General features: G+C 45.1%; 1 protein-coding gene across 1 annotated transcript; it reads left to right on the plus strand.

Annotated features, from left to right (window-relative positions):
* The first annotated feature begins 552 nt into the window (after positions 1-552).
* On the plus strand, positions 553-12,386 carry LOC115083452 (oocyte zinc finger protein XlCOF6-like). The gene is made up of 4 exons (XM_029587276.1): positions 553-610; positions 4,709-5,194; positions 7,730-7,853; positions 8,689-12,386. The coding sequence occupies exons 2-4, from the start codon at positions 4,787-4,789 to the stop codon at positions 10,290-10,292; spliced, it is 2,136 nt and encodes a 711-aa protein (XP_029443136.1). The 5' UTR covers positions 553-610; positions 4,709-4,786; the 3' UTR covers positions 10,293-12,386.

Below are 12,386 nucleotides of genomic sequence, written 5' to 3' on the forward strand. Positions count from 1 at the left end.
AATATGAGAGGGAGGAGAAAGTCCGTGCACACCCTCCACCCCCTGACTAAACCATGGATTGTTTAGTTTTAATTACTGAGTGTTAATTGATCTGTGCTGTACTGGAATATATTATTGGTGAGCTGTATTATGTATTAATATAGTCTTCCTATATGAATATTTTATATTTCTTGATGTTTTATGGAAATTTATGAACATGGGGGGAGGGGCAAACACCTCTGCCAGCTTCCCCCCCCCGTGAGTGCCCAGTCCTGGGCTGTGAAAAAGTGGAGGGGGTGGGGATCCCCCTTATGCCCCCGCAGCAGGGCCCACATTGTGCAGCTCGGGCTCCCTCACACCCAGCGGGGAGGGCACTTTCCGGGGCATTTGGGCGGCTCGGGTCAGTGCTGGGATGGCACCCGGGCAGCTCTGCCAGGAGTCGCAGGGTGATGAATCATCAGAGGCAGCAGCCAATCGGAGGTGAGATCAGCAGAAGGGGGCGGTGCCTGCGGAAGAGGAAGACGCACGAGGTCAGGCAGAGGGAGAGCTCCTCCCCCTCCCACGTGCTCCTAACCCGGGAATTTCCTTTTCTTGAGAAATCAGCGATTACAGTAAAGCTCAGCCCCGCAGGGTAAGCGCGCGCTCTCCCCCCCCCCCCCCCCCCCAAGGGGGTTTAGCCCCCGAGAGTCTGCGCTCAGAGCTCACAATTTTACTTGCACTCAGAGACCTGAGCCCTGTCCTTTGTGCTCTCTGGGAGCTGTAATTGTACTTTACAGTTATTATTTTGTCATTTCTATTCCTCTTTTCCATTTGATATTCCTTATTGGGTGAGGGTCTCTCTCTCAGAAACCTGAGCCCTGTCCTTTGTGCTCTCTGGGAGCTGTAATTGTACTTTACAGTTATTATTTTGTCATTTCTATTACTCTTTTCCATTTGATATTCCTTATTGGGTGAGGGTCTCTCTCAGAAACCTGAGCCCTGTCCTTTGTGCTCTCTGTGAGCTGTAATTGTACTTTACAGTTATTATTTTGTCATTTCTATTACTCTTTTCCATTTGATATTCCTTATTGGGTGAGGGTCTCTCTCTCTCTCAGAAACCTGAGCCCTGTCCTTTGTGCTCTCTGTGAGCTGTAATTGTACTTTACAGTTATTATTTTGTCATTTCTATTACTCTTTTCCATTTGATATTCCTTATTGGGTGAGGGTCTCTCTCTCTCTCTCAGAAACCTGAGCCCTGTCCTTTGTGCTCTCTCTGAGCTGTAATTGTACTTTACAGTTATTATTTTGTCATTTCTATTCCTCTTTTCCATTTGATATTCCTTATTGGGTGAGGGTCTCTCTCTCTCAGAAACCTGAGCCCTGTCCTTTGTGCTCTCTGGGAGCTGTAATTGTACTTTACAGTTATTATTTTGTCATTTCTATTCCTCTTTTCCATTTGATATTCCTTATTGGGTGAGGGTCTCTCTCTCTCTCAGAAACCTGAGCCCTGTCCTTTGTGCTCTCTGGGAGCTGTAATTGTACTTTACAGTTATTATTTTGTCATTTCTATTCCTCTTTTCCATTTGATATTCCTTATTGGGTGAGGGTCTCTCTCTCTCTCTCAGAAACCTGAGCCCTGTCCTTTCTGCTCTCTGTGAGCTGTAATTGTACTTTACAGTTATTATTTTGTCATTTCTATTACTCTTTTCCATTTGATATTCCTTATTGGGTGAGGGTCTCTCTCTCTCTCTCAGAAACCTGAGCCCTGTCCTTTGTGCTCTCTGTGAGCTGTAATTGTACTTTACAGTTATTATTCTGTCATTTCTATTCCTCTTTTCCATTTGATATTCCTTATTGGGTGAGGGTCTCTCTCTCTCTCAGAAACCTGAGCCCTGTCCTTTGTGCTCTCTGGGAGCTGTAATTGTACTTTACAGTTATTATTCTGTCATTTCTATTACTCTTTTCCATTTGATATTCCTTATTGGGTGAGGGTCTCTCTCTCTCTCTCTCTCAGAAACCTGAGCCCTGTCCTTTGTGCTCTCTGGGAGCTGTAATTGTACTTTACAGTTATTATTTTGTCATTTCTATTACTCTTTTCCATTTGATATTCCTTATTGGGTGAGGGTCTCTCTCTCTCTCTCTCTCAGAAACCTGAGCCCTGTCCTTTGTGCTCTCTGGGAGCTGTAATTGTACTTTACAGTTATTATTTTGTCATTTCTATTACTCTTTTCCATTTGATATTCCTTATTGGGTGAGGGTCTCTCTCTCTCTCTCTCAGAAACCTGAGCCCTGTCCTTTGTGCTCTCTGTGAGCTGTAATTGTACTTTACAGTTATTATTCTGTCATTTCTATTCCTCTTTTCCATTTGATATTCCTTATTGGGTGAGGGTCTCTCTCTCTCTCAGAAACCTGAGCCCTGTCCTTTGTGCTCTCTGTGAGCTGTAATTGTACTTTACAGTTATTATTTTGTCATTTCTATTCCTCTTTTCCATTTGATATTCCTTATTGGGTGAGGGTCTCTCTCTCTCAGAAACCTGAGCCCTGTCCTTTGTGCTCTCTCTGGGAGCTGTAATTGTACTTTACAGTTATTATTTTGTCATTTCTATTCCTCTTTTTCATTTGATATTCCTTATTGGGTGAGGGTCTCTCTCTCTCTCTCTCAGAAACCTGAGCCCTGTCCTTTGTGCTCTCTGTGAGCTGTAATTGTACTTTACAGTTATTATTTTGTCATTTCTATTACTCTTTTCCATTTGATATTCCTTATTGGGTGAGGGTCTCTCTCTCTCTCTCTCTCTCTCTCAGAAACCTGAGCCCTGTCCTTTGTGCTCTCTGGGAGCTGTAATTGTACTTTACAGTTATTATTTTGTCATTTCTATTACTCTTTTCCATTTGATATTCCTTATTGGGTGAGGGTCTCTCTCTCTCTCTCAGAAACCTGAGCCCTGTCCTTTGTGCTCTCTGGGAGCTGTAATTGTACTTTACAGTTATTATTTTGTCATTTCTATTACTCTTTTCCATTTGATATTCCTTATTGGGTGAGGGTCTCTCTCTCTCTCTCAGAAACCTGAGCCCTGTCCTTTGTGCTCTCTGGGAGCTGTAATTGTACTTTACAGTTATTATTTTGTCATTTCTATTACTCTTTTCCATTTGATATTCCTTATTGGGTGAGGGTCTCTCTCTCTCTCTGTCCCATGTGTGACTAAGGTGAGGGAAAAAAAAGCTTGGAGGAGTGGTTGCATTAAATGTAGCAACCCCTAACAGTGATTGCTTGTCAAAGAATAGGAATCATAACTTTTTTCAATGTCTCTCTGTACTATCAAAACAATCTCAATTCTCTGTCTTTTCTCCCATAATTACCATTCACAACTCTGTCTTATTCACATACACACACCTTTTAAACAACTTCCAGTAACGACGCTCTATTTAAACAAAACTTCTTTTAAAAAAAACCTTTTCAACTCCGCACTTCCTATACTGGCAAGACACAGATTTTTTATTCATTGTAAACAAAATTAAACTTTCTTGCTAAATTATGGCTATATATTATTCTCAATATCTTTAACTTCTTCAGGAATCTGTTTCTAAATTTAAAGGATTAATTCATTGAATCGAGTTCTCTCCTCTGTTTAAACTAAATGAAACCTAATTTTTTTTTTTGCTTGAGAAACGCAGTTTTGCCCACACTAGCCCCCCCCCCCCTCACTCTTTCTGTCTTGTTGTTAACTCTTAATTGCCTCCCGTAAGATGAAGGGAGAACCTTTGAAAAGAAAAAAAAACCTAATACTTAATACTGCTTAATACTGCTTGTAACTTTCAGTAACCTCAGCTCAGTATTAAAGAAGTTTGAAAGTAGCATTGAAGGTTGAGGGCAAAAGAGGTTTGGAGCAGGAGATAATTCAGGAAGAAAAGGTATTAAGTATGTGTTATGAGAGAGAAATATCACATGCGCTTGATAATCAGATAACAGATACAGAAATTAGGGAGAGAAACTTAAAAATTGGTACCGTGTAACATTAACTTACTTAAACTACAAATCCTTATACAAAAAAAAAGTACCAGCAAATGAAAGCATAACTAGATAGCTTTAACCAGAAACTACCAAGGATTTGCTGGTCTCTTGGAAACAGATTCTATCTTAACATACTCTGTCCTAAAATGAATATTGCAGTAACTCTGTTATTTACACTTTCGAATAATAGAAGGACTAGGGGGCATTCCTTGAAGTTAGCAAGTAGCACATTTAAGACTAATCGGAGAAAATTCTTTTTCACTCAACGCACAATAAAGCTCTGGAATTTGTTGCCAGAGGATGTGGTTAGTGCAGTTAATGTAGCTGGGTTCAATGTGTCCCATGTGTGACTGAGGTGAGGGATTCAGCTCATGTGTAGTCTTTGTGTCAGGATCTGCAGCAGTCCAGCTTGTTCTGTCCTCCAATAGATTTGTATTTATGTAAAAACATTTCTAAATCACGGATGACAGAAAGCTCATTGCGCAGCTGCTCCGGGACCTGTTGCCTTATTTCCAGTGTCACCGTTTCGTACGTTAGATTGTTGCTGGGTGAGGTTTGGGTGTGATTGATTTATTTGGTTTATTTATTTGATGTATATTCTGCCTTTTAGTGCTGTTTAGCTGTGATGGGCTTGATACAAAGGTGCTGAGTGTGTTTTCTGCAGGGTTTTGTGTTACTTCCCAAAGTGCCTGGTACAGGAGGGAGTTAACTCTTCACGTTCTCTTTTTCTCTCGTCCTCAGCCCTCCCTGTCTCTGCTGACTGTATGGAATAGAAAGGAAACATCTCATCTGTCTCTTACGGAGGTTCCTGTCAGACTCATGGATGGTTTTGTTGGTCCTGGGACTTCAGTGCTGGGGTCCAGACCTGCCGGGATACAGTGGTCACAGTCTGAAGCTCAGACACCTCGCCTGCAGCAGTACAGGAAGGTTATGAAGACAGCACTGGGAGTTTTACCTTCATTAGAGCCTGATCCCTCCCTGGTGAAGGCTGTGGCTGATCCCCCAAGATCAGAAAATGTTACAGGGGTGGCTGTGTCCCTTTTCCCCGATCCACTGCAGCCCAGAACTTTGGACTCTTTGTGGATGGTTCTGGTGCGTCTGGAAGCGACACTTAGCAGCAAGTTGGAAAGGATTCAAGGGGAAATCTCCTCGCTGGAGCTGCGCTCAGTGACCCAGGAGAAGAAAATCTCTGCTCATGCTAAACGGCTGCAGGCGTTGGAGAACAAGGTAGCACATTTATTCCCAAATTCTTCTGCCTCCCTTCAAGATCGTGTTTCACTCAGAAGGAAAACTTAGAAGTTAAAAAATGTTTCCAAAAAATAAGCCTACGTAAGTAGTCTTCACCAATGAGAAGCGAGCATAAGTGTCAGACAATATTGTCATAAAGATATACAAAAGAACATAGCGCAAAGATCAGGGATGTGATCGACCAGCTGCACCAGCTCCAAGCGTATTGGGCATGGAGTGTGTTTGGCTCCATGATAAGTATGGCAGCCACACTTTATCGAATTTGTCCCTCCTATCTCAGGTCGATACTCTAAGGCCGCGGTAGAAACAGTGCGGCATTGCCAGGCGCACCCTCGTTCCCCGCACGCACAATTCTCTTCACCTAGCGCTCGATACTCTCTTCTAATTGCATGCAAATGCATGCCGCGTCTATGAAGCGTTAGGCGAAGGGTTAGGCCCGCGCAACCCATTTTACTGTATAGGCGCTTAATACAGCGCCTATACAGTAACCTGGGTGCGCTGGTACCTGTCATTTCAAATGTCATTTCAACTGACAATTGAAATGACAGGCACCAGGAAGTGTAAAAAACCAAAAATATGTATAAATACCTGTCACTTTCTGAATCCCCCAGGCGTGCGGTCATCCAGGCGGCGGTGGGAGCTGGCGGGCGCGCGTTGGGTCCAGGCGGCGGCGGGAGCCGGGGGGGCACATGTTGGTTTCAGGCGGGCGGGTGGGCGCCCGTTCATCCGGGCGGCGGCAGGAGCCGGGGGGGCGCACGTTGGTTTCAGGCGGGCGGGTGGGCGCGCGTTCGAACAAGGCGGCGGTGTGGGCCGGCGGGCGGGTGGGCGCCTGTTGGATCCAGGCCGCGGGCGGGTGGGCGCGCATTCATCCAGGCGGAGGGAGCCGGCGGCGAAAGCAGCCTCCGGCAGCCCCCGCCAGCAGTGAATGAATGCGCGCCTGTGCGACCCATGCGATTTCAGCGCTCAAGGCAGTCACATGCCGTGACGTCGGGCGTCGTGACGTCACGCCTTGAACGCCGAAATCGCACGGGTCGCACAGGCGCGCATTCATTCACTGCTGGCGGGGGCTGCCGGAGGCTGCTTTCGCCGCCGGCTCCCTCCACCTGGATGAATGCGCGCCCACCCGCCCGCAGCCTGGATCCAACACGCGCCCGCCCGCCGGCCCACACCGCCGCCTTGTTCGAACGCGCGCCCACCCGCCCGCCTGAAACCAACGTGCGCCCCCCCCGGCTCCTGCCGCCGCCCGGATGAACGGGCGCCCACCCGCCCGCAGCCTGGATCCAACACGCGCCTGCCTGCCGGCTCACACCGCTGCCTTGTTTGAACGCGCGCCCGCCGGCTCCCGCCGCCGCCCGGATGAACGGGACCCAACGCGCACCCACCCGGCCGCCTGAAACCAACGTGTGCCCACTCGCTCGCCGCCGCCGCCTGGATGAACGGGACCCAACGTGCGCCCACTCGCCCCCCGCCGCCGCCTGGATGACCGCACGCCTGGGGGATTCGGAAACTGACAGGTATTTATACATATTTTTGTTTTTTTACACTTTAAGCTGCAAATATATATATATAGAGAGAGGTCGTCCATGGTACATTCCGCTATGTAGCTGTTCGAACACCACACTAACACCAAGTAGAGGGTAGGCGGTAAACTAGCACGTTAAGGCCGCGGCAAAATAGCGGGTTACTAAGGAGATAATCTGAGCGCGCGTCACAGTATCGGAGGGGAATAGCTAATTCCTTCATTATACAGCTAATTCCTTCATTTACATATCATATACATGCTGCGTGTGGAAAGGGTTATGTGTCTGTTTTAAGAAGCGCTAAGGACGCGTGAAACTGGAGACTGTATCGCTGGATCGCCTTACACGTCCGAATTGTGCGCCCACAGCGTGTTACCGACAGGAAATCTTCAACCGCACGTTACTGTATCGATCTGATAGTAAACTCTCCTGAGCAGGGACCATCTTTTATATGTGTTTTGTGCAGCACTGTATATGGTTTTACTAATTTTGCGTGAGGGGATCCTCAGGAGACAGAGAGGGAGTGAGCCAGGGGTTTGCTGTGAGGGGAGGGGGTATCAAAGTGGTATCCGCTCCAGATGCCACATACTTTAGGTTCACCACTGGATGTTCAGAAGAAGGGAACGGCATCAAAGATGACCCAAGGTTAGGTGCTGAGCAGTCAGGAGGATGAGAGCACAGTGACGTCTCCTGATGTGACAGAATCAGATGTTCCTGAGGTTCTGGGTAATGCTCTGTTAGATCTTGGGTTTTATTATTCACTGATTTATCCAGGCAGAGGCGTTTGATATTCTGTGTCTCTGGGATCAGAGAATCTTTTCATAGTTAGACTTGCAAACCCTGAGGTCCAGAGAGGAATCTGACTCCAGGGGAACAAGTCTGGCAGTTCCTGGGGATGAGGGGTCCTGGTGTCCCCTCTTCCATGATAAAATAAGAGATTAAAGCCAGCTGAACCCCTCCATGTGTCCCTGAGCGTTTCTGGTTTGTGTTTCAGGTGCCTGTGATGTTTGAGGACCTCGCTGTCTCTTTCTCCCAGGAGGAAGGGGGATGTTTAGATGAAGGACATAAGGAGCTTTACAGTGATGTGAAGGAGAATTATGAGATCCTGAGCTCTGTGGGTAAGGATTGCATTATCTCTATTTTAAGTAAATACAGGGGATGTTTTACTAAAAGTAATTTTTCACTGGGTCACCTCCACACCAGAGATGTGCAAGAAGGCCTGGATTTATCAATAGGTGCATGAAGCCGGTCCTAAGTCCCTCTCCTCACAATTTTCCTGGTCCTCAGTCCCTCTCCTTGCCCTTTTCCTGGTCCTCAGTCCTGCTCCTCACCCTTTTCCTGGTCCTCCCTCTCCTCTTCACATCTCTGGTTCTCTCAGCCTCTTTCTCCTATCCCTGAGAGCTCCTCTCTCTGTTGATACTTGAGATCACTTTCCCTCAATAAAAAGAAAATAAATTTATACAGACACACGTAAGGTTGGAAAACAATTTTATTTATATAATGTAATAGAGAAGATGGAAATGTTAGGGATGTGAGTTTAAGTGATCTGTCCTTTAATCACCTTTATGGTGATTTATGAGTGTTTGAAAACGCTATTGTGTAAACATGTTTTCATTTATCCATTTTATGTTATGTTGTTTTATTTGTAACTCAGTGTGCAGTTATCTTTGTAATCCACCCTGAAGAATTGCATTGCAGGAGGCAGGATATAAGTTGTTTTTTTTTATAAATGTATGAATAATTAAAATAAACCACAGGAGCTCTATAAAAACATCACACAGGAGTTTTCACAGGTGACTCCTAAAGTTTCTGCTACATCACCGTATTCTCTAATAACAGAGATCCCATATAGCCATTGTACAATCCTTCAAAAAGTCTGACCCCAACTCATTGAAAGCTTTTCATGCCATTGCCACTGACACATTATTAATTTCTCCTTTTTATATCCAACAGACAATGAGTTCATACAGGAAGTGAAGAGGGAGGAGAAAAGAGAAGAGCACCCTATAATACTAGCACTTATATCAGGAAATGTCTGTGAGAATCTTTCCCAGAGGGCTGATGGGGGAGACACTTGCCAAAGTCAGCAGGAATTGGAGAAAAAGCAGCAAGACCCTGCAAGAGGCTCACCGGATGGAGTCACTGCATGTGTGAGAAGTGACAGGGAGGTCACAGAGTTCCCTGAGCAGCAGAGAGAACTGAGAAAAGTGAGACCCTTCCAAAGTACTAACCATGATCAAATGACTTCTGACCTCCACCAGAGAGAGGAGAAAGTGAAAAAATCTTTTCACTGTGACACCTGTGGGAAAACCTTTGATAGGAAATGTCATTTAGTATTGCACCAGAAAACCCACACAACAGAAAGACCTTTTCCATGCTCTCAGTGTGGAAAATGTTTCAAACATAAGTTTACCCTGAAATTACACCAGCGAATCCACACTCAAGGGAACACATTCACTTGTATTAAATGTAAGAAAAAGTTTTCTAGCAGGGAATCCTTAGTAATACACCAAAGAACACACACAGGACAGAGACCCTCTCATTGCCCTCAAGATGGGGAATCTTACAGCTCTGAGTTCTCTTTATTAAATCACCAGAAAATGGAGACAGAAGAGAGAACATTTTCATGTTCTGAAAGTGGGGAAAACATCATTGACAAGCAAGATTTAATAATAAACCCAAATTCCCAGAAAGAAGAAAAATTATGCATGTGTACTGGTGATGACAGAAACTTATATCAGAAAGAAAACTTCACAGAACAACTAAAATTACAAACAGGACAGAGAGCAATTTCAAGTAATGAGTGCAATGAAAGCTTATGTGAGGGGAAAATCTTTTCAGGGGACAGAAAAAACCTTACTGGTGGGAGACCATTGTCTTGTATTCGATCTGAAAAAAGCTTCAATGTGAAGGCAGATGTCGCACAAGAGAAGAAAATTCCCAAAGTAAAAAGCCAACTTATATGTACTGAGTGTGGTAAAAGGTGCAGGTGGAAGTGTGACCTCATCATCCACCAGAGAACACACACAGGAGAAAAACTATTTACATGTAGTGAGTGTGGTAAAAGTTTCAGTCGGAAAGAACATCTCAAATTCCACCAGAGAATCCACACTGGAGAGAAGCCATTTACATGTAGTGAGTGTGGTAAAAGTTTCAGTCGGAAAGAACATCTCAAATTCCACAAAAGAATCCACACTGGAGAGAAGCCATTTACATGTAGTGAGTGTGGTAAAAGTTTCATTAAGGAAGTCGAGTTAAAACGCCACCAGATAGTCCACACAGGAGAAAAGCCATTTACATGTAGTGAGTGTGATAAAAGTTTCAGTCGGAAAGAACATCTCAAATTCCACCAGAGAATCCACACTGGAGAGAAGCCATTTACATGTAGTGAATGTGATAAAAGCTTTAAGACAAAAGGAGAACTGAAAATCCATCAGAGAATCCACACAGGAGAGAAGCCATTTACATGCAGTGAGTGTGGTAAAAGCTTCCGTGATCAAGGAAACTTCAAACGCCACCAGAAAAACCATTTACATATGAGAATGGTAAAAGTTTAAGTAAGAAGATATCTTTCACATGGCATCAGCGAATATACACTGGAGTGAAACCAAGTCCTTGTTCTTTGTGTATTAATAGCTTCAGAACAGAGGAAGAAACTGCAAGCCACCAGAGAAGCCACACAAGAATCACATACAATTCAAAAACTCTCCTATAGTTTTTGGAATTGTTAAAATGCCCTGATAAAGATATTAAAGAGTGGGATGCAAGAACAATACAACTTTTCCCTATGCATCAAGTAACATCTAAGAGTCAGAGTATGCTGAGATTGTACTTTATAACAGCTGATGGTGGTGTGGGCTTTTCAGTTGCAAATATGCAAAAAGTGCTGAAGTACAAAAATGAATGCCCAAAATTGTTCTTCATTCTTAAACTTAGACAATTGTTACAGTGAGTGGAAGGAATAACTGAGACTCAGCTCATACATTAGGGGAAAGCAGGAATGGAATTTGCAAAGCTATAAAAAAAGCATTGGAAAGAATTAGACCAGAAAACAAGGAAAATCAGTTCCCAAAAACACAAATATAGTAGGAAATACAAAGAGTTACTTCAGAAACCCCACATGGCTCAACACCTGACATGGGAATAGGATTTTAAACATAGAGATGAGAGATTGAGAATTGCAGCACAGGACATGGAATGGTTCACAGGCAGCAGAGAAAAAACCTAGTGGAACAGACAATGCAGGGTCTGTAAAACAGAACTATAATTAGTTACACAGCTTGCTGCTGGAGGTCAGGTGCTGATGTAAGAAGGCCTGGATACAGAAAGGCATAATAAGGTGGCCCGGCTCATCCTCGGAAGTTGTGTAAACATTATAACATCGCTGTACCAGGAAGGCACTGGGATCCTGATCCTGAGAGAAAAGCAGCCATTGTGGTAATGCAAAATCTATTCTACGATTGTAAAACATGGGTTGAGTTGGTTTTAGTCTTTTCCCATCAACCTTCCCTCTTCCCTTAATAGGGCCGAACCTGGGGAGAGGTGCAATTGAGATTTTGGGGTCTCTGCATTGCTGCTGTAACCTCATCCCCTGATGTCTAACATCACTTCCTGCTCCTTGGAAGCACCAGTGAGGCAGGAGGTGCAGCAGCCGATGGGTGGAGATCTCTGCATTGGGAATGAAAATCCAGTGAACCCTTCCCTCACCCCCCAGTCCCATCCCAAATCCCCCTCTTCAATCTCAGGGGCAAACCCACTTTTCAGAATATCAGAGGGGCCTGCAGGGGCTGAGTCTCCTCAGGCCCCACAACCTTTAGGGTCAGCTCTGCCGCAGCTCATCATTGTGGAAAATACTTTGAACTCCTCAGCTCTGTGTGGTATGAGGTTCAAAAAATGCAAAGGATTTTAGGAATTATTAGGAAAGGAGAATAAAATGTGGAAAGTCATAATACTTCTGTTTCCCTCCATGGTGCATCTGCACCCTGAGTCCTGTGTGCAGTTCTGGTCCCTGCATCTCAAAAGCTCTATTACGGATAGAGAAATTTGGATCCCTTGGGTCATAAATATTTAAAATAAATAAATATACATCAGAACTAGAAAAGGTGCAGAGAAAGGCAACCAGAATGATAAAGGTGAAGGGACGGCTTCCCTTTTGAGGAAAGGCTGAAGAGGTTAAGGCTGCTCACTCTCTCCTTCTCTCTCCACTGTCACTCAGCCTTCCCCTCATTCCCTTCCCTCTATCACTCAACGTCTCCCTCCCCTTCCCTTTCAATCCCTTTCCATCAGACCCACATTAAGCGGGGCCTCTCCTTACTAGCAGGAGATAGGAACCTCGCCAGCATGCTGTCACAGTGGCCTCTCATTGCTGGCAGGTTTAGGAACCCCGCGAGCATACCATAACATAGGATCTGTTACTGTTGGGGGGGAACCCTGCCAGCATGCTGTCATATGGGGTTCTCGCTGGTGTGGGGTGGGAACCCTGCCAGCATGCTGTCATATGGGGTTCTCGCTGGTGTGGGGTGGGAACCCTGCCAGCATGCTGTCATATGGGGTTCTCGCTGGTGTGGGGTGGGAACCCTGCCAGCATGCTGTCATGCAAGGTTTCTCTTCTCCTTGGTTGACCGTAGCACCTTGTGATGGTGCTGTGCGGG

Source organism: Rhinatrema bivittatum, chromosome 2 (genome assembly GCF_901001135.1).
Source record: "Rhinatrema bivittatum chromosome 2, aRhiBiv1.1, whole genome shotgun sequence".
In the NCBI taxonomy this organism is placed as follows: Eukaryota; Metazoa; Chordata; class Amphibia; order Gymnophiona; family Rhinatrematidae; genus Rhinatrema; species Rhinatrema bivittatum.